At 45.5% G+C, this 23,765-nt stretch overlaps 1 protein-coding gene across 4 annotated transcripts in view; it reads left to right on the top strand.

Annotated features, from left to right (window-relative positions):
- ninl (ninein-like) overlaps positions 1–23,270 on the top strand; it is a 48,943-nt gene extending 25,673 nt beyond the window's left edge. Inside the window, exons 10-31 of one of the 4 annotated variants that reach the window (XM_042010869.1) lie at positions 59–199; positions 443–617; positions 4,109–4,219; positions 4,917–5,003; positions 8,427–8,556; positions 10,602–10,670; positions 11,519–11,643; positions 11,725–11,805; positions 13,101–13,234; positions 14,356–14,493; positions 14,760–15,974; positions 17,198–17,302; positions 17,438–17,507; positions 18,214–18,381; positions 18,462–18,578; positions 18,650–18,763; positions 19,700–19,834; positions 19,906–20,055; positions 20,496–20,609; positions 21,531–21,734; positions 21,812–21,925; positions 22,005–23,270. In XM_042010869.1, the coding sequence (XP_041866803.1) occupies positions 59–199; positions 443–617; positions 4,109–4,219; positions 4,917–5,003; positions 8,427–8,556; positions 10,602–10,670; positions 11,519–11,643; positions 11,725–11,805; positions 13,101–13,234; positions 14,356–14,493; positions 14,760–15,974; positions 17,198–17,302; positions 17,438–17,507; positions 18,214–18,381; positions 18,462–18,578; positions 18,650–18,763; positions 19,700–19,834; positions 19,906–20,055; positions 20,496–20,609; positions 21,531–21,734; positions 21,812–21,925; positions 22,005–22,196 (3,889 nt within the window). In that variant the 3' untranslated portion in view covers positions 22,197–23,270. Of the gene's footprint in view, positions 1–58; positions 200–442; positions 618–4,108; positions 4,220–4,916; positions 5,004–8,426; positions 8,557–10,601; positions 10,671–11,479; positions 11,644–11,724; positions 11,806–13,100; positions 13,235–14,355; positions 14,494–14,759; positions 15,975–17,197; positions 17,303–17,437; positions 17,508–18,213; positions 18,382–18,461; positions 18,579–18,649; positions 18,764–19,699; positions 19,835–19,905; positions 20,056–20,495; positions 20,610–21,530; positions 21,735–21,811; positions 21,926–22,004 lie in introns of all 4 variants that reach the window. The other 3 variants (XM_042010867.1, XM_042010871.1, XM_042010870.1) reach the window with 3 other exon arrangements.
- The last annotated feature ends 495 nt before the right edge of the window (positions 23,271–23,765 follow it).

Here is a 23,765-nt window from a genome sequence, read left to right as displayed (position 1 = left end):
GGTTCTGACAGATCCGAGCCTGCAGCCACTTCCTGTCTGACCTGTCGTCATGTTTCAGGGAGGTGGCGGAGCAGGCCTGCAGGGAGCGCGACAAGTTGAAGGCGGACCTGGACGTGGCGGATCAAAGGAACCTGCAGCTGGTCCGAGAGGTGGATGACCGCCATGCCAGCATGGAAACACTGAACGAGAGCAGGATCAGGTCCGTGTTCTGCTGCTCCAGGTCCATCAGGACAGTCTGAGGAGCCAAATGTCCCAGAATGCATTTCAGTCCAGATGATGAGATGTCCGCAGAGTTCTGGTGTCGAGTTTCCTCCTTTTCCTTCAGAGCTGGAAGCTCTAAAACGTGCAAAGCATTCTGGGAGATCTGGCTGCTCGAGGTCCAGTTGTGTCCTGATCAAACCGGTCGGGCTGCAGTGCTGACGAGCTGCTCTGTTATCGGCAGGGACCTGGAGCAGGACTTCCGGGACCGGCTGATGACCCTGCGCTGTCAATCGGAGCAGGAGAGCGAGGTGTTGCTGCAGCAGGTGGAGCGGGAACACCAGACGCTGCAGGACGAGCTACAGCTGCTCAGAGTGCAGGAGGTGGAGCTTCAGGAGGAGCTCTGCAGCATGGCGCAGGTGAGCCCGACACAGGTGGTGCTGTGGTTCTGATCCAATTGTGTTTTATCTTTAACCCTGAAAACTCCACACCATTACTATTTTAGCTTTTAATCCCTGTATAAACCAGTCTGTAGCAGCTTTTAATCCCAGTATAAACCAGTGTGTAGCAGCTTTTAATCCCACTATAAAACAGTCTGTAGTAGCTTTTAATCCCAGTATAAAACAGTCTGTAGCAGCTTTTAATCCCAGTATAAAACAGTCTGTAGCAGCTTTTAATCCCAGTATAAACCAGTGTGTAGCAGCTTTTAATCCCACTATAAAACAGTCTGTAGTAGCTTTTAATCCCAGTATAAAACAGTCTGTAGCAGCTTTTAATCCCAGTATAAACCAGTGTGTAGCAGCTTTTAATCCCAATATAAAACAGTCTGTAGTAGCTTTTAACCCAGTATAAACCAGTCTGTAGTAGCTTTTAATCCCAGTATAAACCAGTGTGTAGCATCTTTTAATCCCAGTATAAACCAGTATGTAGCATCTTTTAATCCCAGTATAAACCAGTCTGTAGCATCTTTTAATCCCAGTATAAACCAGTCTGTAGCAGCTTTTAATCCCAGTATAAACCAGTCTGTAGCAGCTTTTAATCCCAGTATAAACCAGTCTGTAGTAGCTTTTAATCCCAGTATAAACCAGTGTGTAGCATCTTTTAATCCCAGTATAAACCAGTATGTAGCATCTTTTAATCCCAGTATAAACCAGTATGTAGCATCTTTTAATCCCAGTATAAACCAGTCTGTAGCATCTTTTAATCCCAGTATAAACCAGTCTGTAGCAGCTTTTAATCCCAGTATAAACCAGTCTGTAGCATCTTTTAATCCCAGTATAAACCAGTGTGTAGCAGCTTTTAATCCCAGCATAAACCAGTCTGTAGTAGCTTTTAATCCCAGTATAAACCAGTCTGTAGTAGCTTTTAATCCAGTATAAACCAGTGTGTAGCAGCTTTTAATCCCAGTATAAACCAGTCTGTAGCATCTTTTAATCCCAGTATAAACCAGTGTGTAGCAGCTTTTCATCCCAGTATAAACCAGTGTGTAGCAGCTTTTAATCCCAGTATAAACCAGTCTGTAGTAGCTTTTAATCCCAGTATAAACCAGTCTGTAGCAGCTTTTAATCCCAGTATAAACCAGTGTGTAGCAGCTTTTAATCCCAGTATAAACCAGTCTGTAGCAGCTTTTAATCCCAGTATAAACCAGTCTGTAGCAGCTTTTAATCCCAGTATAAACCAGTGTGTAGCAGCTTTTAATCCCAGTATAAACCAGTCTGTAGTAGCTTTTAATCCCAGTATAAACCAGCCTGTAGCAGCTTTTAATCCCAGTATAAACCAGTCTGTAGCAGCTTTTAATCCCAGTATAAACCAGTGTGTAGCAGCTTTTAATCCCAGTATAAACCAGTCTGTAGCATCTTTTAAGCCCAGTATAAACCAGTGTGTAGCATCTTTTAATCCCAGTATAAACCAGTCTGTAGCATCTTTTAATCCCAGTATAAACCAGTATGTAGCAACTTTTAATCCCAGTATAAACCAGTCTGTAGCAGCTTTTAATCCCAGTATAAGCCAGTGTGTAGCATCTTTTAATCCCAGTATAAACCAGTCTGTAGCAGCTTTTAATCCCAGTATAAACCAGTCTGTAGCAGCTTTTAATCCCAGTATAAACCAGTCTGTAGCAGCTTTTAATCCCAGTATAAACCAGTCTGTAGCATCTTTTAATCCCAGTATAAACCAGTCTGTAGCAGCTTTTAATCCCAGTATAAACCAGTGTGTAGCATCTTTTAATCCCAGTATAAACCAGTCTGTAGCATCTTTTAATCCCAGTATAAACCAGTCTGTAGCAGCTTTTAATCCCAGTATAAACCAGTCTGTAGCAGCTTTTAATCCCAGTATAAACCAGTCTGTAGCAGCTTTTAATCCCAGTATAAACCAGTGTGTAGCAGCTTTTAATCCCAGTATAAACCAGTCTGTAGCAGCTTTTAATCCCAGTATAAACCAGTCTGTAGCAGCTTTTAATCCCAGTATAAACCAGTCTGTAGCATCTTTTAATCCCAGTATAAACCAGTGTGTAGCAGCTTTTAATCCCAGTATAAACCAGTCTGTAGCATCGTTTAATCCCAGTATAAACCAGTCTGTAGCATCTTTTAATCCCAGTATAAACCAGTATGTAGCAGCTTTTAATCCCAGTATAAACCAGTCTGTAGCAGCTTTTAATCCCAGTATAAACCAGTCTGTAGCAGCTTTTAATCCCAGTATAAACCAGTCTGTAGCAGCTTTTAATCCCAGTATAAACCAGTCTGTAGCAGCTTTTAATCCCAGTATAAACCAGTGTGTAGCAGCTTTTAATCCCACTATAAACCAGTCTGTGGCAGCTTTTAATCCCAGTATAAACCAGTCTGTAGCAGCTTTTAATCCCAGTATAAACCAGTGTGTAGCAGCTTTTAATCCCAGTATAAACCAGTCTGTAGCAGCTTTTAATCCCAGTATAAACCAGTGTGTAGCAGCTTTTAATCCCAGTATAAACCAGTGTGTAGCAGCTTTTAATCCCAGTATAAACCAGTATGTAACAGCTTTTAATCCCAGTATAAACCAGTGTGTAGCAGCTTTTAATCCCAGTATAAACCAGTGTGTAGCAGCTTATAATCCCAGTATAAACCAGTGTGTAGCAGCTTTTAATCCCAGTATAAACCAGTGTGTAGCAGCTTATAATCCCAGTATAAACCAGTGTGTAGCAGCTTTTAATCCCAGTATAAACCAGTGTGTAACAGCTTTTAATCCCAGTATAAACCAGTGTGTAGCAGCTGTCAGACTGGGAGGTAAAATGATGTAAAATGAATGTATGAATAGATATAGCAGCATAAAGGTCGACCAGAAGAAGAAAGCAGAATTTATTACTAACAGAACTTTGTAGAAATAACACACAGATCAACAGTGACCAAACCTTTTCTCATCTCATCGTTCTCTCAAGTCTTTCAGGAGAAAAAATATTGTTATTGAAACAAACACACAACAGAAACTATTTCCATGTTTCCACTTTTTCCTCATTTCCTCATGCTGGAGGAGGGAAATCTGGAAAACCTGCAGGATTGTGGCTCTCGAGGACTGACGTTGGCCACCCCTGACCTAAGGGATAAACTATCCATCACAATTTAACCCACAGAGCTACACACTAGCATTCCTGAGACACAGGAGATGATGATGATGATGATGATAGAAGAGATGGACCTCGCAGACGCTGGATATCTATCAGAGTTTTAAGGGTTAACTCTTGAGCCAAAAACTGAGGTTTTTGTTTCACCTCAAGGCTGAAACTCATCCATGTTTCTCTGGTTGAGTTTGTTTGTGATAAAAAGAGCAGCTGAAAACACTGATCCTGAATCAGAGAGAAGAAGCTGCAGCTCAGACTTCTTAAACAGCAGCAGGAAGGTCGTTCAGACACGAGTCAACACCTGATGTTCTGTGTTCCCAGGAGAACCGACGTCTGATGGAGGAGCTGAGTGCCGTGAAGCTGAAGCTGACTGAAGCAGAGAGTTCGGTGTCCAGACTGCAGGGAGATCTGAACCAGCTGCTGCACGACAAGGTGACACGCAACAGTTATTTCTGTATTTATTTAAGAATGGGACCAGGCACATTATGTACATTTTATCATAGCCAATGGCAGGTTGATGGACCTAAAAACAGTAAAATACAAATCGTACATGGACAGCATATAATAACATAGGGACAACATGAACATCAGCATATTTTTACATCAATTTATTCTCTGTACCGCTTCGTCCATTAAGGGTCGCGGGGAAGCTGGAGCCTAACCCGGCATTTAAGAGGCAGGTACACCTGGACAGGTAACCAGTCCATCGCAGGGCAACACAGAGAGACAAACAAACACTCACACTCACTCCTAGGGAGAATTTAGTGTGAGCAGTTAACCTAGCATACATGTGTTTGGACGCTGGGAGGAAGCTGGAGTACCCAGAGAGGTGCAGAACTTCCAGCTGATGGAGACGGTGGAGGATGAAGAGTGATGAAGATGTTGTCAGCCTGACAGCACTGATGAAGAGTGTGAGGCGGAGCTGTGAGCGTGTTGGGTGGTGTTGGGTGACGCGTCTCCTTGTATCTGATGAATGATTGATGAAGTTTCCTGTAACTTGTTTCGTTCTTTCTGTTGCGGCTGCCGTCTCTGAGCTTTTCTCTTCAACCTGCTGCAGCGGATCGATCAATCGATCAATCGGCTCACCGATGGATTAAAAGAATCACTAACGTGTTTCTTTCTTTGATAGTTGGGCAGTTTGGACGCAGCTGGTGCCGGTCTGAGTCATGAGGAGCGATTCTCCGAATTCATCAAAGAGTACGAGCTGCAGTGCCGGGTAATGAGTGTTAATTTGTGTGTGTGTGTTAATGTGTATGTGTTAATGTGCGTGTGTGTTAATGTGTGTGTGTTAATGTAGGCAAGGCAAATTTATTTGTATAGCACATTTCATGTACAAGACAGTTCAAAGTGCTTTACATAAAAGACCACAGCAGGGTGCAGAAAGTAATACAAGCATTAAAAAAAACATTAAAAGAAATACAATTAATGAAATAAAAGCAGAACGAAGATGCTAAAATAAAATAGATAAAATGCAAGAAATAAAGTTAAAGACAATATTAAAACATGATTCCAGCTTAAAACAACCAGATGTAGATTTTGATTTCTAAATAAAAACTAGTCCATGCAGCAGAGAACAGGTGGGTCTTTAACCTGGATCTAAATAAACTGAGTGTTTCAGCTGATTTGAGGCTTTCTGGGAGTTTGTTCCAGACATGTGGAGCATAGAAGCTGAATGCAGCTTCTCCATGTCTGGTTCTGACTCTGGAACTGATAAGAAACTGGATCCAGATGACCTGAGGGTTCTGGTAGGTTCATACTGGGTCAAGAGGTCTCTGATGTATGTTGGTCCTAAACCATTCAGAGCTTTCTAGACCAGCAGCAGAACTTTAAAGTCTATTCCCTGACGAACAGGCAGCCAGTGTAAAGACCTCAGAGCTGGACTGATGTGGTCCACTCTCTTGGTTTTAGTGAGGACTGGAGCAGCAGAGTTCTGGATCAGCTGCAGGTGTCTGACTGATGTTTTAGGTAGAACCTGTAAAAACACTGTTACAATAATCAAACCGACTAAAGATGGAAGCTGGACTAGTTTTTCCAGGTCCTGCTGAGACATCAGATCTTTTACCCTTGATATATTCTTAAGGAGTCCTTTTTGGAGTCCTTGGAGGGGGTGTTGGAGAGCACTCCTTCCGGGGACTCCCTTGCACTTGGCACCAGGACACTCTAGGCTGCAATTCGATGATGGACTTTGTAGTCATATCGTCGGACTTGCAGCCGCATGTCTTGGACACTCGGGTGAAGAGAGGGGCGGAGCTGTCAGCTGTCAACTGGTGAGTTGGCTCGGATGGTGGGGGAGGATGCTGGTCAGGCCTCGCAGACTCAAGCGTGTTGTGAGGGTCTGCAAGGAACGTCTGGCAGAGTCCCCTGTCAGAAAGAGTTTCAACTCCCATCTCCGGCAGAGCTTCAACCATGTCCCGGGTGAGGCGAGGACCATTGAGTCCGAATAGGCTGTGTTCCGTGCCTCTGTTGGCGAGGCGGCCAGCCGCAGCTGTGGCCGTAAGGTCGTCGGTGCCTGTTGTGGCGGTAACCCGTCCCGGTCGTGGAACAGTGGACCAGCTCTACACCCTCTTCAGGGTCTTTGAGGTGGCATGGAAGTTTGCCCAACCAGTCAACATGTGCTTTGTGGACTTGGGGAAGGCATTCGGCCATGTTCCCCGGGGACTCTTGTGGGGGTACTCCGGGAGTATGGAGTACCGGACCCGCTTGTACGAGCTGTCCGGTCCCTGTACGACCGGTGTCAGAGCTTGGTCCGCATTGCTGGCAGTAAATCAGAATCGTTTCCAGTGCGGGTTGGACTCCGCCAAGGCTGCCCTTTGTCACTGATTCTGTTCATAACTTTTATGGACAGAATTTCTAGGTGCAGCCGAGGTGTTGAGGGGATCTGGTTTGGTGGCCTCAGGATTGGGTCTCTGCTCTTTGCGGATGATGTGGTTCTGTTGGCTTCGTCACGCCTTGATCTTCAGCCTCGAATCGCTCCAGATGATGGAGGCAGAGTTGAGTCTTGATATTTGTAGATCAGAGAAGATCAGAACTGTCATGATGTCACGATTCGGCTTTAATCAGTACGATTACTGTCAGAGAAATGATCGGTTATCAGTTAATGATGCGTTATTTATAGTCTCAGGAAATGAATTGTGTAAAACCACATGAACACTCCTTTTAAGTCTTCAAGTTTTATTTCTTCCTATCTTTTGATGCTAACGTACCAAAATAATAGAACGACAAAGTGAATTGCATCTAAATCTGCTCTGCTGCGTGTAGAATAAATAAATCCTTCATATTAACTCTGGGTTTCTCTCAGGGAGAACAGATGGAAGGCTACAGGACCTCTACCTGGACTTGGGAGGCTTCTTTCTGGAAACTACTTAATAAAAAAAACTTTATAAACATTTCTTCAGGAAGCAGGAAAAACATCCAGCTGTGACTTCCAGCTGCTGTTTGACACATAAATAATCCTGGAACAGTGGAAATAAGGAACCTAGACCACATATCTGGAATTAAATACGCTTTCTGCTACAGACCATTAGACACTGACCAGTAAAAGGCGTCGACCTCTTGCCCAGTCGGTGATGTTGGAACTGAGAAAATATCCGTTAAAGACCTATTTCAGTTTTTCTCATCTGTATAATGTAACGTTCAGTGAACGCGTCACATAGCATCGTAAACTCCATTAGTCGTACATAACTACAAAATTGCAAATGACATTTAATTTTATCTTTAGGTTAGATAAACATCAATGTCATTTAATCCATTTATTGAACATTTACGTTAGCATAGAAGCTGGTGCTTAGCTTGCAGCTGGTGAAGCTTCAGTGTATTTCCTCTTTTCTCTGCAGCTCTTTATGTTTTACACAAAGACACCTTGGCCACAAAAGAGAGGGTACCAAGGTTGACCTCATCTGTTTCTTTGGAGGGAATAACTCTTCCTCTACCGTGCTGTCCCACTCTGACACACCTTCTGCATCTCAGATGGAACAACATAATCCTTTATGAAAAGTGACGATGTTCAGGGATCTTTATGATAAATCGCGATTAATTGTGAAATTAAGTAATCATGACATCCCTGTGGAGCTGCGGGACAGAAACGACGAAGTGGAGCTGCTGAAGAGCAACAGCCCAGACAGGAAGTCCAGTCTGATTTTGCTCCTTCAGAGTGAAACAGGAAGTGAAGATGAAATCAGGCTGAAGCTCCAGATGTTGCGGCTGCTGCCACAAACCAACAGAACTGCAGAGAAACGTTAAAACATGTTGAGTCAGGATGAGTTTTTTCTGTGTTTCATCTCTCATGTGCAAGAGTTCTAATATCCAATTATGTTTGTACATCTGAATGCCTCACGTGGCTGGACAGAAAATCAAGGTGAGAGCAGCCGAACACTCAGGTGTGGGTCACATGATGCCTGCAGGTGCGGGTCATGTGACTCTTCAACTGAGCGTCTGCCGACATTTTCCAACATATTTTGCTGCTGTAGTTTTCTGTATTTTCCTTGGCATGCAGCTCAGACTCACCTCTGACCTGATTGGTCACTTCCATCATGATGTCACATATGATGACTGCAGGCTGTTGGTTTGTGTGTTTGCATTCAGAAGGATGCAGCAGTGTGTGTGTACATGCTGAAAACCTGTGTGTTTGTGGTGCGTTCAGGAGCTGCGGGACAGAAATGATGAGTTGAGCTCAGAGTTGGAGCTGCTGAAGAGCAACAGGAAGTCCAGGCAGACCGCAGGAGATGCCGATGCACTGAGCTGGAGTCGTCAACGCGCAGAGTCGGACTCAGGTAACAAAAACAAACAACAAGAAAACTGTTTCAGGTGTGAAATTCAAACATCAGATGAACTCAGATCGTTTACAAATTTCTGATACTTTAAAGTTTAAAACCTCAGCTTTAAACTAAAACTGTGAAACTGTTGAAGTCGGGAGGAAATCTGTTCAGACATCAGCTCTGTGTCAGATTCACTTCAGTTCTTTGTTAAAGGTTCCTCTCAAACAACCGAGTCGGTTCTCCTGTGTTCATGTGAGCACTTTAATGGCCGTTGGACCGAGTGATGGAGCTTCAGTTCAGTGAAACATGTCAGACAGGAACACTGGAGGTGGAAACTACTCCAGATTGTTCACAGCTGGAGATGAGATGGTGTGTTCAAAGGAATCTGTTTTTCATGTTGAAAACAGAACGAGGTTCCACCATGTTTGTGTTTGATATGAAGAGTCAACACAAGCATCAGTGGGTCGAGGTTTCCACCTGCTCATCCGCTGTAGGCGGAGACTGAGGATGACATCATCAGTACACCTGCTTCTTTTTCTTTTAGTACTACATGTACTATCTCTTCTACTCCTCCTACTACTACTACTTCTATTTCTATGACTACTTTATCTTGTACTGTTACTATCCCTTTACTATCGCTAGTACTATTACTACTTTTTCTTCTTCTACTAGTACTTCTCATCCTCCTGCTACTACGTCTGCTACTGCGACAACTACTACTTTTTCTTCTACTACCACAACTACTTCATCTTTTACTAATCCTTATTTTACTACTACTAAAACTATTACTGTTTGTTCTTCTTCCACGAGTACTTCAACGACTGCTTTTTTTTCTTACTCTTCTTTTTCTCCTCCTCCTAACTAAGATGAGCTTCCTCCTCGGAGGTCCAGAGTGAGAGCTGCAGACATTCAGTCCTCCAGAACCCGTCCAGAGCATCTGTGGACCTCAGACCAACCCAGGAGGTCTCATTCAGACGCTCCTGTGTTCACAGAGCAGACAGTCATGATGAGCTGATGACATCACTGGTGACAGTGGTAAACAGTTAAATACTGTGAGCTGATTGGCTGCTTATTCAGCTCTGCTTCATAATGGCAGAACTTTCATTAAAGAAACTTTCACTCATGTTGGAGTCCTGAATGGCCAGAACTTTCACCGAGCAGAGATTTTCCTTCTGCTGGTCAGATCTCTGGATCAGCTGCTTTATTTTCCTCCTCCTCATTGTTGTTGTTGTTGATCCTCGCCTGCTGCATCCTGTTTTACCTCCTCTGCTCCAGCCGTGAACAGGAACTGCAGAAGACCAAACCCTGTTCACTTGTCCTCATGTTCTGAACATTTCACCTGACAAGTGGACCCCTCCCTCTGAAGTCCACGTTAGATTTCTCTTTACCAAACTTGATGTCGTCATGTGTTTGTATCACGTTGCCTTTATTTAACCAGATGTGTCATCTGAGAACAAATTCTCATTTACAAAGGAACCTGGCAGTATTTAAATCAGATTGGAGAAAATGTCCAAAAACACAAGCTCCATTCAGACTGAGGTCAGCTGACTGATCAGTAGAGGTCTGACTGATCAGCTGACTGATCAGTAGAGGTCTGACTGATCAGCTGACTGATCAGTAGAGGTCTGACTGATCAGCTGACTTATCAGTAGAGGTCTGACTGATCAGCTGACTCATCAGTAGAGGTCTGACTGATCAGCTGACTTATCAGTAGAGGTCTGACTGATCAGCTGACTCATCAGTAGAGGTCTGACTGATCAGCTGACTCGTCAGTAGAGGTCTGACTGATGACTAAACTTAAAAAGCCTTCATCAAACGTTCTGGAGAGGAAGTGTGACGTCAGAATGAAAGATGATGGAGAAGATAAAACCTGCAGAGCAGAAACTGCTGTCTGACTTTCAGGACTTTCAGGTTAGATCTGTGCAGGTAGACGAAGCCACGCCCACCACACACACACACACACACACAGCGCTGGTGTGTCTCTGCTGTTTGTTCATCGGTAAAATCAGAAATCAGACTTACTGCTGAAGTATTGTTTGTTTGTTTGCTTGTTTGTTTAGACGACTCTGACATGAAGCGAAGCTTGTCTCCTGCAAGGAGGAGGAAACTACAGCCGGACAATAAAACTGGTGAGACACACACACATTGATCAGGTGGAGGAGCACCACACCTCCACATGGCTCTACAACAGAGCTGTGAATGACCCACCATCAGACCTGATCAGACCTGGTTCTGATCGAGTCTGCTGGAAGATACCAGAGTGGAAACCTGAGGAGGAAGAAGAGGTCACGGTCACGGTGACCTTCTAAGTTCAGTTGAACACACAAATATCTTGTTTGTATATATGAGTGTAGGTATGTGTATATATATATATATATATATATAGTGCTGATGTCTCTTTCCTTTAAATCAAGGCCTACAGCTATATAAAGAAATTGCAGTAAATTTTGGTTTACAAACACAGGGCTTAAAGTATTCCAGCACCGTGCCGGATCTCCGGCTTTTCACTGTGATTCAGGAAAAAAACTTAACTATGGGTAAAGTGGTTGAGACTCTGAATTGACTGAATTGTAGAAAATGAATTGAACAATGAACAATGTTAAAGTTGGAAATTACACGTATTCATCTTAGAAAATAAGCAGAACTTGCTGCTGCATGTTTTTATTGTTCAGCAAATAGTGACAATATACCACATACCACATCTAGTTTGTATATATGTATGTAGGTATGTGTATATGTGTGTATATATATATATATATATATATATATAAAAAGCGTGTGTGTGTGTAAATTACAACACATACAATGCCATACATTAATGTTGACGCAGCTTCCAAGGCTTCTGGGTGTTGAGGATGATGTTAGAAGAAATGTGGCCTCCAAGTGTCCAACAGGCCCATAATCTGATGATTGGACGATGCCTCTGGTTTGTCCTCAGCTCTGTGCTCATTGGACGATGTCTCTGGTTTGTCCTCAGCTCTGTGCTCATTGGACGATGTCTCTGGTCCGGCCGTCAGCATCCAGACTGAGCTGGCTGTGGAACAGCTGAAGCAGAAGCACGAGCAGGAGCTGCAGCAGCTGAACATCCAGCTGGAGACGCAGGTAACACGCTGACAGGAGCACAACCAATTTTTACCTGTTCAGAGGGAGGAGTCAAACCTTCATCCTCCTCCTCCTCCTCAGGTGAACTACTACGAGCGCAGTCTGGAGAAGATGAGGCAGAGCATGGAGGTGGAGCGTAAAGACATCTGTCAGGCCTTCAAGGTGAGAAGATCATGAAAACTGTTTTGCTGAGTCAGACTTTAGATTTGGAATTATCCTGAAGTTAAGCAATTTGGTCTTGATCTCAGACCAGGAGGAGTACCTCATCGACCAGGATCTAAACTGAGATGTTAAAGTGCCAAGTCTAGGTGTGTTACATAATAAAGTGCATCAATAATGTAGCAGCGCTTGGCATCAACAAAGGGAGAAGAGAGCAGCATTGTATTTGTTCTCGTCTGGGGTGTATAGGAACGCCACCAGCACCCTATCGCCAGCACAGTGGAAACTATAAAATAACATAAATACATCTGCTTACAGTTTCACACAACATAGTCTTAAACAGAGAAAACTCCGTCCACATACACAGTAAAACGTGTCGGCTTATTGTAGGTAACATAACTCATAAAGACAGAAATTTGTACTTAAGTACCTTTATATGTGACATCAAACAGTGTATTTAAATATATCTATAAGTAAACTGCATGGACACATCTAAGGCTTACATACATGTTTTACATGACAAACACATTTACACAGTGTTCCTCGCTCCGCTTGCCAAAACTGGGACTTTCACACGAGGCGCTGCCAGCTTGTTTGACACGCGCTGGCTAAAATAACACAGCTGAGCAGCAGCATGGGACAGACGGAAAGCACAGGCAGGTGAAGGCAAACTAAATGAACCTCGTAGCGTCAACATACGTGTGATATAAAATTTAAACAACCATTTCTGATAAGTCACATTTTTTCTGCCACCGAATCTAGCAGGTGGAAAGGCTCGCAGCTCCGATGACGTCACACAAATCAAGTCTGTTCTGATATTCATAAAGGTGTTCCCATACTACACAGCCCGATACCAAGCTGAAAACTAGGTTAAAGGCAAAGAGAATAATCTTTGGAAATAATTATTTATGTGTTAAAAATAATCAAAGTTATTACTCACACAATAATAAAAATCTGAATTCCACATTATGTTGGTGAGAGAAGGTGATTTTGGGATTATAGGTTCGTTGTCACAGCTGTAAACGAAATCCACCAAAAACCATTTTATCCTCATCGATGAAGATTCTGATAGTTTTCCAGCGTCACATGTCGAGATGCTGCAGGACGACCCGTCTGATAAGTCACACTGTCAACCACTCAGTCATACTATAATGGGATTTATTAGTACTCATATTGGTTCTCGGTATCAGCAAGTACTCATCTGTAAGTACTTGTACTCGGTTTGAAAAGACGTGGTTTCAGTGCGTCCCCAGATGTAATGAAAGCTGGCGTTTACATGTTGCTCTGGTGTTGATCAGCTGGAGATCAGCGAGCTGGAGGAACAGAAGTCTCAGGTGGAGCAGCAGGTGAAGGAGCTGAAGGAGGCGCTGGACAAACTGCAGATTCAGATCCATCAAGGAGGAGGAGGGTGGAGCAACGAGCAGGAGCGCAGGTGAGGAAGATCTCACTCAGGTCTGCAGTTTGTCTCTATGGAAACGAGTCAAGTATCTGAATGTTAACAGAAATGTGTCAGATGCTGGTTTGTATCTTGGCTTCAAGCAGGAAGCTGAAATCTGAAATTAGACTCAGTAACAGAGATGTGTATCACATTATTTACAGACCTGTAAACTATTTTGTGTGTGTTTAAATCCATGGATGGACGGATGAATGGATGGATGGATGGGCGGATGGATGGATCCATGGGTGGATGGAGCCACGGATTGATGGATGGATGGATGGATGGATCCATGGATGGATGGATGGATGGACGGACAGATGAATGGATGGATGAACGGATGGATGGATCCATGGATGGATGGATGGACGGACAGATGAATGGATGGATGGATGGGCGGATGGGTGGATGGGCGGATGGATGGATCCATGGATCCATGGATGGATGAACGGATGGATGGATCCATGGATGGATGGATGGATGGGTGGATGGAGCCACGGATTGATGGATGGATGGATCCATGGATGGATGGATGGATGGATCCATGGATGGATGGATGGACGGACAGATGAATGGATGGATGAACGGATGGATGGATCCATGGATGGATGGATGGACGGACAGATGAATGGATGGATGAACGGATGGATGGATCCATGGATGGATGGATGGACGGACAGATGAATGGATGGATGAACGGATGGATGGATGGGTGGACGGATGGATCCATGGATGGATAGATGGATGGATGGATGGATGGATGTCTCTAGTAGAATCCATATTTTTCTGCTTTTCATGAATCCAACAGCAGCTCCATCAGGCATGTTGTTCTGATCCTGTTTGTTAGATTCTTGTTTTAAGCTAAATCAGCTTCTTCTAGCAGAACATTTTTAGTCTTTTCACTGAGGAACTGTTACTAATCGCCCGGTTCTGACCCGATCTCCACTGGTCCCAGAGAGCTGTTTTATTTGTTGTATGACAGATTTAGGTCATGTTTCTGCTCATTAAGAACCAGAATGAGATCATGATGTGACCTTAACTCAAACATGAGATCAGTGTGATGGGTTCTGCTCTGAAACCCAAACACTTCCAGTACTTTGACCTGTTTGAACTCCCAGGATGCAGCGGGACCGGGCTGAGCTTGAGACAAACTTCGCCAGAGAGATCAGTAACCTGGTCCAGAAACTGAGCAGCGAGAAGGACCAGCTGGAGGCAGAGCTGAAGTTGAAGATGGACCAGGAAGTGATGGCTGTCAGGTGGGTGGTGACATCACAGAAACAAGAGACGTTTTCAGAGATGTTTATTCTGATGATCAGAATGTTTTTATTTGTTTTTATTGATCAGAAACTCACACACAGCTCACAGGCATTGAAACAAAACAACTTAATCAGTAAATAAGTATTGATGATGAAGATGAAGAGTGTTTTTTGCAGCAGTGACCTGACAGGTTTCTGGTTCTGCTGGTTCTGGAGCGTCTCGGACGTCTGACAGCAGCTGAATGAGCTCTGTGTGCTGTAAGCAGGGAGGAGTCCAACCTGCAGCTCTCTCAGGTGAAGCTGCAGAATGAGGAGGAGGTCCAGCACCTGGAGGAACAGGTCTCAGGTTTACAAGAGGCCATACAGAAGTCCGGCCAAACGGAGGCCATGTTGGAGGAAGATCTGGAAGCTTCTCGGAGGCGGTGTTCTGAGCTCGAGGCCCGGCTGGAGGAGGCCTGCACTCAGCTGGAGGACAGCATCATGTTCCTGGAGTCACAAGACCTTCTGAACAAACACCTGGCCTCAGAAAAGAGCGCTGTGGAGGAGGAGCTCCACCAGGCAAAGACCCGGGCGGATAAGGACCTGGTTCAGGTCTCCCAGCTGAAGGCGGAGCTGGAAGACCTGCGGGCCGCGTCCGACATCCTCCTGCAGGACCGGGAGGCAGCAGCCAATAACTGCAGCCGTCTGTCCGGCGCCTTCATCCAGCAGCAGGTCCAGCTCAGAGCCAAGGAGCAGACCATCACCTCCCTCAGGTCTGAGCTGGAGAACCTGCAGGAGGCCCTGAGGACCAGAATTGAGTCTGTTTCCAGACTCATAGCTGAACTGGACTCCTTAAAGATGGACCGAGACCGGCTGATCCAGGACCTGAAGGACCAGGCCATGGCTGTGGACAACCTGCAGCTGGAGCTGGACAGTGTCTCTGAGGAGCTGGACAGGAGGAGGAGCAGTGAGGTGGTTCTGCAGGAGGCTCTGAAGCAGGAGCAGAACCAGACCTTGCTGCTCCGGTCCAGTCTCGCTGAGGAGACGGAGGAGGTCCACCGTCTGAGCCAGGAGAACAGTACCTACATCCGTCTGGTGGACCAGCTGTCCACCCAGATTGTGGAGATGGAGGAGGAGATCTCCTCCCTCAGAGACCACCTGAGAGGCCTCAGCTCCCAGCTCAACGGTACCGCAGACCTGGTTCTGGACCTCCGGAAACAGCTCAACTCCAAAACCAGCGATGTGGACCTGTTACGGGCCGAGGCTACAGAAAGACAGGCCAGGTCCGCTTCTGAGCAGCTGGAGGTCCAGAACGGAGAGCTAGACCAGGTCAGGGAGCAGGTTCGTTACCTGCAGCAGGCCCTGCAGGACTCCCAGAACCAGCTGAGGTCCGCAGAGGAAGACTTTGAGAGAGAGAAAGGAAGGATGGCGCAGCAGCTGATGGAGCTGGAAAGGCTGGTCCTGGATCTGGAGGATGTGATGGACCCGACCAGTCCTCACAGGTTTGTGGAGCATGGTGGTCTCGGAACCAGAACCCGATCGACGACTAACCTCCGCCTGCCTGAACCAGATCAAACTAATCTGACGGAAACAATCACCCACATGCACCGCTGCATCTCTAACCCTGTGATGGACGCATGAAGCGCATCAATAACCCTCTGTCCATGTCCTCACGTCTGTCCACACCTGTCCTTTCCATCTTTCTCCGTCCTCTCTGTCCTCTCCATCTTTCTCCATCCTCTGTCCTCTCCATCTTTCTCTGTCCTCTCCATCTTTCTCCGTCCTCTCTGTCCTCTCCATCTTTTTCTGTCTTCTCCATCTTTCTCCGTCCTCTCTGTCCTCTCCATCTTTTTCTGTCTTCTCCATCTTTCTCCATCCTCTGTCCTCTCCATCTTTCTCTGTCCTCTCCATCTTTCTCCGTCCTCTCTGTCCTCTCCATCTTTTTCTGTCTTCTCCATCTTTCTCCGTCCTCTGTCCTCTCCATCTTTCTCCGTCCTCTCCATCTTTCTCCGTCCTCTGTCCTCTCCATCTTTCTCCATCATCTCTGTCCTCTCCATCTTTCTCCGTCCTCTCTGTCCTCTCCATCTTTTTCTGTCTTCTCCATCTTTCTCCGTCCTCTGTCCTCTCCATCTTTCTCCATCTTTCTCCGTCCTCTCTGTCCTCTCCATCTTTCTCTGTCCTCTCTGTCCTCTCCATCTTTCTCCGTCCTCTCTGTCCTCTCCATCTTTCTCCGTCCTCTCTGTCCTCTCCATCTTTCTCCGTCCTCTCTGTCCTGTCTGTCTCTGTCCTTTTTTCTCCGTCTCCTCCGTCTTCTCTGAACTGAACTCTGACTTTGGCTCAAACTGTTTCTGATGATTTCTGGTATTTGATGAAGATGATGATGAAGATATTTAGAGACTGATGTCTGGCTGATCTGGTCACGTGACTCTGAGGCAGGAGGAGTTTCGGACTGTTGACCTGAGAGGAACCGGTCCAGGTTCTTAGCCAGTGATCCATCATTAGACTGAGGCACCTCCAGACAGTATCAGTCAGAACCTGAAGAACAGTTTGAGACCCAGTCGGACGTCTGACCAGAACCTGAACTTCTGTCTTCTTGATTCAATCAGAATAAAATCAGTAAAATCAGGTCTCCAGTTTCTGATCATTTCTGCGACCTACAGAAGAAGATTCTGTCTCCGGTACTCAGGTTCTGTGCTTCTGACTGGGTTTGGTTTGTTGGCTGCAGGACTCAGCTGGAAGAGGTCCGATCTGAGAACGCAGCTCTGCAGGAGAAGCTGAGCGTCTTGCAGCAGGAAGTCCAGAATCTAGAGGATGACCTCGCAAAGAAGAGGTGAGCAAAAAACCCGGAAACAGAAGTGATGATGCAGGACGGGAAAATGAAGGAACCAGAACTTTGGTTCTAAACTGAGATACTGGTTCTAAGTGGAGGAAGATCAGGAGTCTGTATTTTGCTGCTCATTCACAGGAGGAGACTGGAGGAGATGGAGAGAGAACATAAGAGGAGCAGGGAGGAGGAGGAGCGGCTCCATAAGGAGGTGAGAAGCTCCACTCGACGCCATTTAAATATTATTTAATATTAGACCTAGTTATCTTCAGAGTTTAACCCTTAAACCTCCACCAGATCTCTTCTACCATCATCATTGTCTCAGGAGTGGTAGTGTGTAGCTCTGTGGGGTAAACTGTGATGGATAGCTACCCTTTACCCAACTACTATGTTGCTAAGAGACCTCTATTTAGACCTGGACATGATGATGAAGCCATTTCCTGTCAGACTTTCCACCAATCAGAGAGCTTAGATTGATGGTAACGTCCAATCAGGAGCAGCCAAAGATCAACCAGTGAGCAGAAAGTTCTATGTGTGTGTGAAAAGAAGAAAAATAATGCTCCTCTATGGCTGGAATAAAGCCAAGAAGACGTTTCTGATGCACGGTGGCGCCACAAAGCAGCTGCTACAGACTGGTTTATACTGGGATTAAAAGCTGCTACAGACTGGTTTATACTGGGATTAAAAGCTGCTACAGACTGGTTTATACTGGGATTAAAAGCTGCTACACACTGGTTTATACTGGGTTTAAAAGCTGCTACAGACTGGTTTATACTGGGATGAAAAGCTGCTACGGACTGGTTTATACTGGGATTAAAATCTCCAGCTGCTACAGACAGACACCTAAAATAATCAGATCACTTCACTCCTCATTGTCTCTTCCTTCATCTTTTGCTCCTCTTCCTCTCTGTGTGCAGAACTCTAAATATCGAGAGGAAGTTCTGGATCTGAGCAGCAGGAACCTGCAGCTTAGCAGCGACAACAGCGAGCTGAGTGCTCGTCTCCATGGAGAGCAGGAGTCGGTCCGGATGCTGCGGGAGCGCCTAGCAACGGTTTCCAGGGAGCATGAGGAGGAGGAAGCTACAGTGAGCATCATGTTTCTGACTGTGGATGATCGTTGAGGTGAAAGTTCAGGTGACGGAGCGGCGGCTATTGTTGGTTTCAGGTGCGGTGGCTGCAGGACGCCATGACGCAGCAGGAGAGGGAGAAGCTGCAGCAGCAGACGGGCTGGAAGCAGGAGAAAAAGCTGCTGGAGAGAGAACTCAGCTCCACCAAGGAGAAGGTAGAAGGTTCTCTAGGATTCTGATTGGCTGCTGGTCTCGTTTGTGTCGACTGACGCCGTTTGTCCCTCAGCTGGGCCGCCAGTCACAGCTGGAGGCGGAGCTTAGCAGCGTGACTCTGAAGCTGCAGTGGGTGGAGGAGGACAAGGAGCGACTGCAGAGAGACGTCGACGATCGAAACAACAAGGTCAGGCTACCTGGTGCCACCACATGAAGCCAAAGTGTTGGACGCCATGTTGCTTCAGCAGCTAAAAGTCACATGACCACACCAACCTCGTTGTGTCAGACTTTCATCAGACACGTATTGAGCTGCTTCACAGGAATGTTTCAGATTCGGTCTACTCTGTCTCAGTGTTGTACAAGTGTTTTCAATCCTTGCTAATCATGGGTTTATAAGAGGAGACGTTTACTTTGTTCATTATTTGATATTGGAAGCATTTGAAGGAAATTACATCAGTTAGCAAGTCGTACGAGCATTTGTTTCAGTTTCTGTTTCAATACAACCTCATGCATCACAAGGAAGTTGTGGACGATTAGAAATCGTTTTTTTAACTGTTAATTGAGAACATAATAATAATACATTTTATTTAAAAGCGCCTTTCAAAACACCCAAGGACACTGTACAAAAGAACATTAAAATACTTAAAAACAATAAGTACAAAACAAAACGGAACGGAGGACAACATAAAGATGGTGAGTAGCTAGATGGGAAAGGACTGTCAGAACAAATGTGTTTTGAGTTGTGATTTGAAGAGAGGACCTTATCGGAGGAAGAGAGAAAGAGACAGAGTTAGGACCCTTACTGGCTGGAGAGATCTGTAGGAAAGGTAGGACAACGTTTATGCCGGATTCCCAGATTCTGGATGTAGTCTCAGATGAACCCCGGTCTGTGGGGGCCAGCGTGGTCGGCATGGAGACATGGGATCACCACTGGCTGCAGAATCTCAGCCGTACTTATTCAGGTCACGTGATCACTTTCTCAGCGGTCTGTATGAATTCTGGCTCGGATCGTTCCATTTGTTTCCTGCGAGTCGCCTTCACATCTTCAGTTTGCTGACGAAGAGACGGGTGATGCTCAACCTGCAGTCGGATCAGAACCACCTCAACGTTCTGTCTTCCTCAGGTGGAGAAGCTGCAGCAGCAGCTGATGTCTCTGGAGACGGAGGCGGAGCTACTTCGCTCTCAGCTCCACGCCGTCACTCAGGAGAGAGTCAGCCACGCCCAGGAAGTGATGGAGCTGCAGGAAGCTCACAGCAAGGTGAGGTCACCTGAAACCGCCCGACATGTGTCAGCGGTGTCTGCTCGGAGTCTGACCCGGTTCTGTTTCAGGTGGAAGAGCTGGAAGTCGGAACCAGGAGGTTGATCAAGGAGAAGGAGGAGCTAAGCCTGATGCTGAAGGAGCAGGAGGAGCAGGCCTCTGTCACTCTGCAGGAGGAGACCCACAAACTGAGAGTCCAGAACCAGGAGCTCCAGCACCAGGTACCACATGGAGGGGAGGGGGCGGGGCATCTGAGAGTTCTTCAACGGTTTGAAAACCACCTTTTTAACTTGGCTTTTTAAAGTATTTCAATAAGTATTTTATTATATCTTAGTGGTATTTTATGCATTTTTTTTTTAATTAAAAAACTTTATTCTTTTATTTAATTTGACTATTTCTTTTATTTTCCTACTTTTGGTTGTTTTAATGTTTTTAAAAATCCTATTTAATGTATTATTTTATGTATTCTGATCTAATTTAGCCCGTTTTCCTCACTGTGATTCCTTAGTTCTGTTTTATACTGTGGACGTAGAACAGAGGATTTCTGTGTGTGTGACACACACTTGTTTTTTCTGCAAAGCCCGTGTATGAAAAGTGCTATACAAAAAATTCTGATTGATTGAATGAGAGCTCAAAGCTGATTGGTGGATGTCTGTGCCAGCTGTCTGAGCTGCAGATCCAGGATCTCCAGGTCCACAAACTGACCCAGGAGCAGCAGAACCTGAAGTCCAAACTGACTGAGGTGGAGGCGGCCCGAATGCAGGCTCAGGACCAGGTCAGGATCCGGATCAGTTCTGAATCAGAAGGGAGAACGATGAAGGGTTTAAAGTATTCCAGCTCCATGCTGGATCTCTGGTGTGGAGAAAATAATGTTTAGTTAATCTACCAGTGGTACGAGAGGAACGCAGCTTTGCTCAAACAAACAAATTACTAACCAATCAGATCAGAGCAGATCCTGGAAAATGATTGGTTGAGAGATCCAGACCATTAGATCCAGACCACTAGATCCAGACCTAAACATGTGACCAGGTAGAGTCAGAAATGACATTCTGTTATTTAAATAAGAGAAATATCATCAGGGTGTTTAGTTTCGGAGCTGAGCGCTGATGACACATCAGCCTGACGTTGCTGAAGTTGGCTTCTGATTTGTTAACTATATAAAGGGGGACTCCACTGCTTTTCTGGGACATATTAAACCAGGTCCTGGTGAAAAGCTGCAAGACTTATGATGTTCCAATCTGGACTGAGTTACTCTATAGAGCTTGTAGATTCATTATCACACAGCTTCCGATACCTTTATTTATAAACATGTAATACGACCTGTTTTTTTTATTATTGTTGGCATGTACACCACATCAGACCAGATCCTGTTTAAGGCTGCATACAGATGAGTATTTTAGCCACCTTTTCACCTTTCCTGGTGTTACCGTTTTAAATAGCTTGGCTAAATCTGTAATCAGGAGGTAATATGTCAGACAGTTTGCTATGACAGAAGCTTCTGTAGCTTCTGACGGGACCATTTTGAATATTTCTTGGGTTAAAGTAATGAATCCTGGGGAAAAAGTTCCATTTTTTTTTTTTTTAATAAGAGACTCACCTCCCAAAATAAATTCAGGCCTTGTGTAACATATTTGCCTCTGAGAGAAAACGGAAGGAAGGAAGCAGAATCTCCTGATTAAAGCTGTGTTGTGTGCAGGCGGTGCGGGCAGACGCCGCCCTCAGCGTGGTGCAGGCGCAACAACTACGACAGTTGCACGAGCTGCAGGAGCAGGCAGGTGGCCGGAAGGAGGCGGAGCTTCTCCAGGAGCGGCTGGAGGAGGAGATGAGGAAGAGTCAGGAGCTGGAGGAGGCGCTGCAGCTACAAGCTCAGCAGAGCAGCTCCCAGATCAGCGTAAAGCAGGTGAGAAACAGGTTACCCGATGGTTCCACTTCCTGTTTGGTTCCTATGTCTCATGTCAGTGTCCGTGGTGCGTTCAGGAGCAGTACGAGAAGGCAGCGGCTGCCCTGGAGCAGAGGGTGGAGGACCTGGAGATCCAGCTGAAGGGGATTCGTCTGGTTCTGCAGGAGAAAGTCCAGCAGCTCAAAGAGCAGGTGAGTGTGCAGGCAGCTTCTTGGCTGTCCAGCCTGCAGCGACGGCGCTCTGAGGTCTGATGTGTGATGTCGCCCGCAGATGGCGAAGAGCAGCAAGGCGAGCGCGCTGCTGAAGGATCTGTACGTGGAGAACTCGCAGCTGATGAAGGCGCTGCAGGTCACCGAGCAACGGCAGAAAAACGCAGAGAAGAAGAACTTCCTGTTGGAGGAGAAGGTCGGAGCGCTCAACAAGCTGCTGCGAGAGATCGTCCCCGCTGCGCTGGCCACGTGACCACGCCCACATGACCACGCCCACGTGACAGACGAATCACAGTTCGATGTTTCTGTGAACTTTTTAAATGTGAAAATTTGATGCGATGACGAATCAGGGCACTGAAGACGTCGCTTCAGCCTCTTACTCACTGTTTCCCATTTTATAAATAAAGTTTTATTTGTAATAAAGGTCCAGGTTCACCGTCAGAGCGACGTTTGTCTGATGTGCACGTGGAGCTGGGTTCGTCCAAGATTTCCTTCATCCGGCCCCGATTCATCTTTTAAAGTTACAGATCAAAGCCAGGACTTCTGAACAGACTCAAAACATCAAATTTTCTCCTCAGAAGTTTCTCCCTCAAACGGCTCCAGATTTAAACCGATCGATCAATTTCTGGATAAATTCTCTGATCAGTTCAATAGTTTCCACACAGAATGGTGGATAGATCAGTTTCTGGATGAATCAGCAGCATCTCTCACACATCACTGTTGTCATGGCAACAGATCCCAGCAGCTCCCAATCTATTGATCGATTTATCCAGTTGAAACTAAGAAAAGGAGCTGAACTCAGTCTGAGAGGAAAATTTATTGATTGTTAAGCAAGCCTAAGCTAGCTTAGCACAAACACTGGGAGTGGATGGAAACTGTTAGCGCCAATAAACAAAAGTCAACTGAAATAATGATCTGTTTTTCTGCTAATTCTTCATCGACACACCGTGTTTCTGCCGTTAAATCAGCTGCTTCCTGTTCACGTTTTTAACTGAAATCCAACAAAGTCGTTAAGAATTTTTCCTGTTAACTCCTGAAAGTTGCCAAAACTCACAGCTGTCTCTTTCCACCAAACTGTGTAAGTTATGAGGGATTTCATGTAAGCAGCCATTTTTCACCTGTGTGTCTCAGTATTGTGTATCTTTAGCTTTTATTGTTTCGCAGAAGGCGGAGTCTTCCTCTGCTACTGAAGAGTTTCTGTCTGCAGGCTGCCTCAGTCTCCTGTTTTTTCCTCAGAGTGACACCTCCTGTTACTCCAGCTCCTTGTTTTATGTCCCACCTGTTCAGGTGCAACAAACCAAAGTCACATTAAATTATGTTTTTATCAGCTGGTTGTTGAGATGTTTTTATGTCCCCGTCTGAAGCGAGAAGCGACAGGTGTGATGTCATCAGGCGTGACAGGTGATCAGCTGACCGAAGGAAGGCTTTTAATTTCCACATTTTACAAGCTCATCTTTGACCTGGTTGACCAGTTTAAAACCATGTCAGCAGGACTTGGATCCGGTCTGACTGGACCTTCCAGAACTTTCCAGGCTGTTATCAGGATGTTCTCAGACTTTCCTGCAGCTCCCTCTGATGTGAGTTCACGGTGGATTCTGATGGAGACTCGGCTTGGTCCAACTACACCTCCTGTTTTACTCCAGTTTAAACTTGTTCTGTTTCAGAAAGCAGCTACAGCTGAGTCTAAAAAGTATTTATATAAAGTAAATATACTACAGGTTTCTTAACCCCCCTACTTTTTACCACATATGGTGGTTTAAAATATACTGAAGCAGAATGATCTCCTTCATCCCAGGAGGAGGAAGATGATGCTGGGATCCAG

This window comes from Melanotaenia boesemani, chromosome 16 (assembly GCF_017639745.1).
Source record: "Melanotaenia boesemani isolate fMelBoe1 chromosome 16, fMelBoe1.pri, whole genome shotgun sequence".
Lineage (NCBI taxonomy): Eukaryota > Metazoa > Chordata > Actinopteri > Atheriniformes > Melanotaeniidae > Melanotaenia > Melanotaenia boesemani.
The sequence above is the reverse complement of the archived record's forward strand: the minus strand, read 5'-3'. Positions and strand labels throughout refer to the sequence as shown.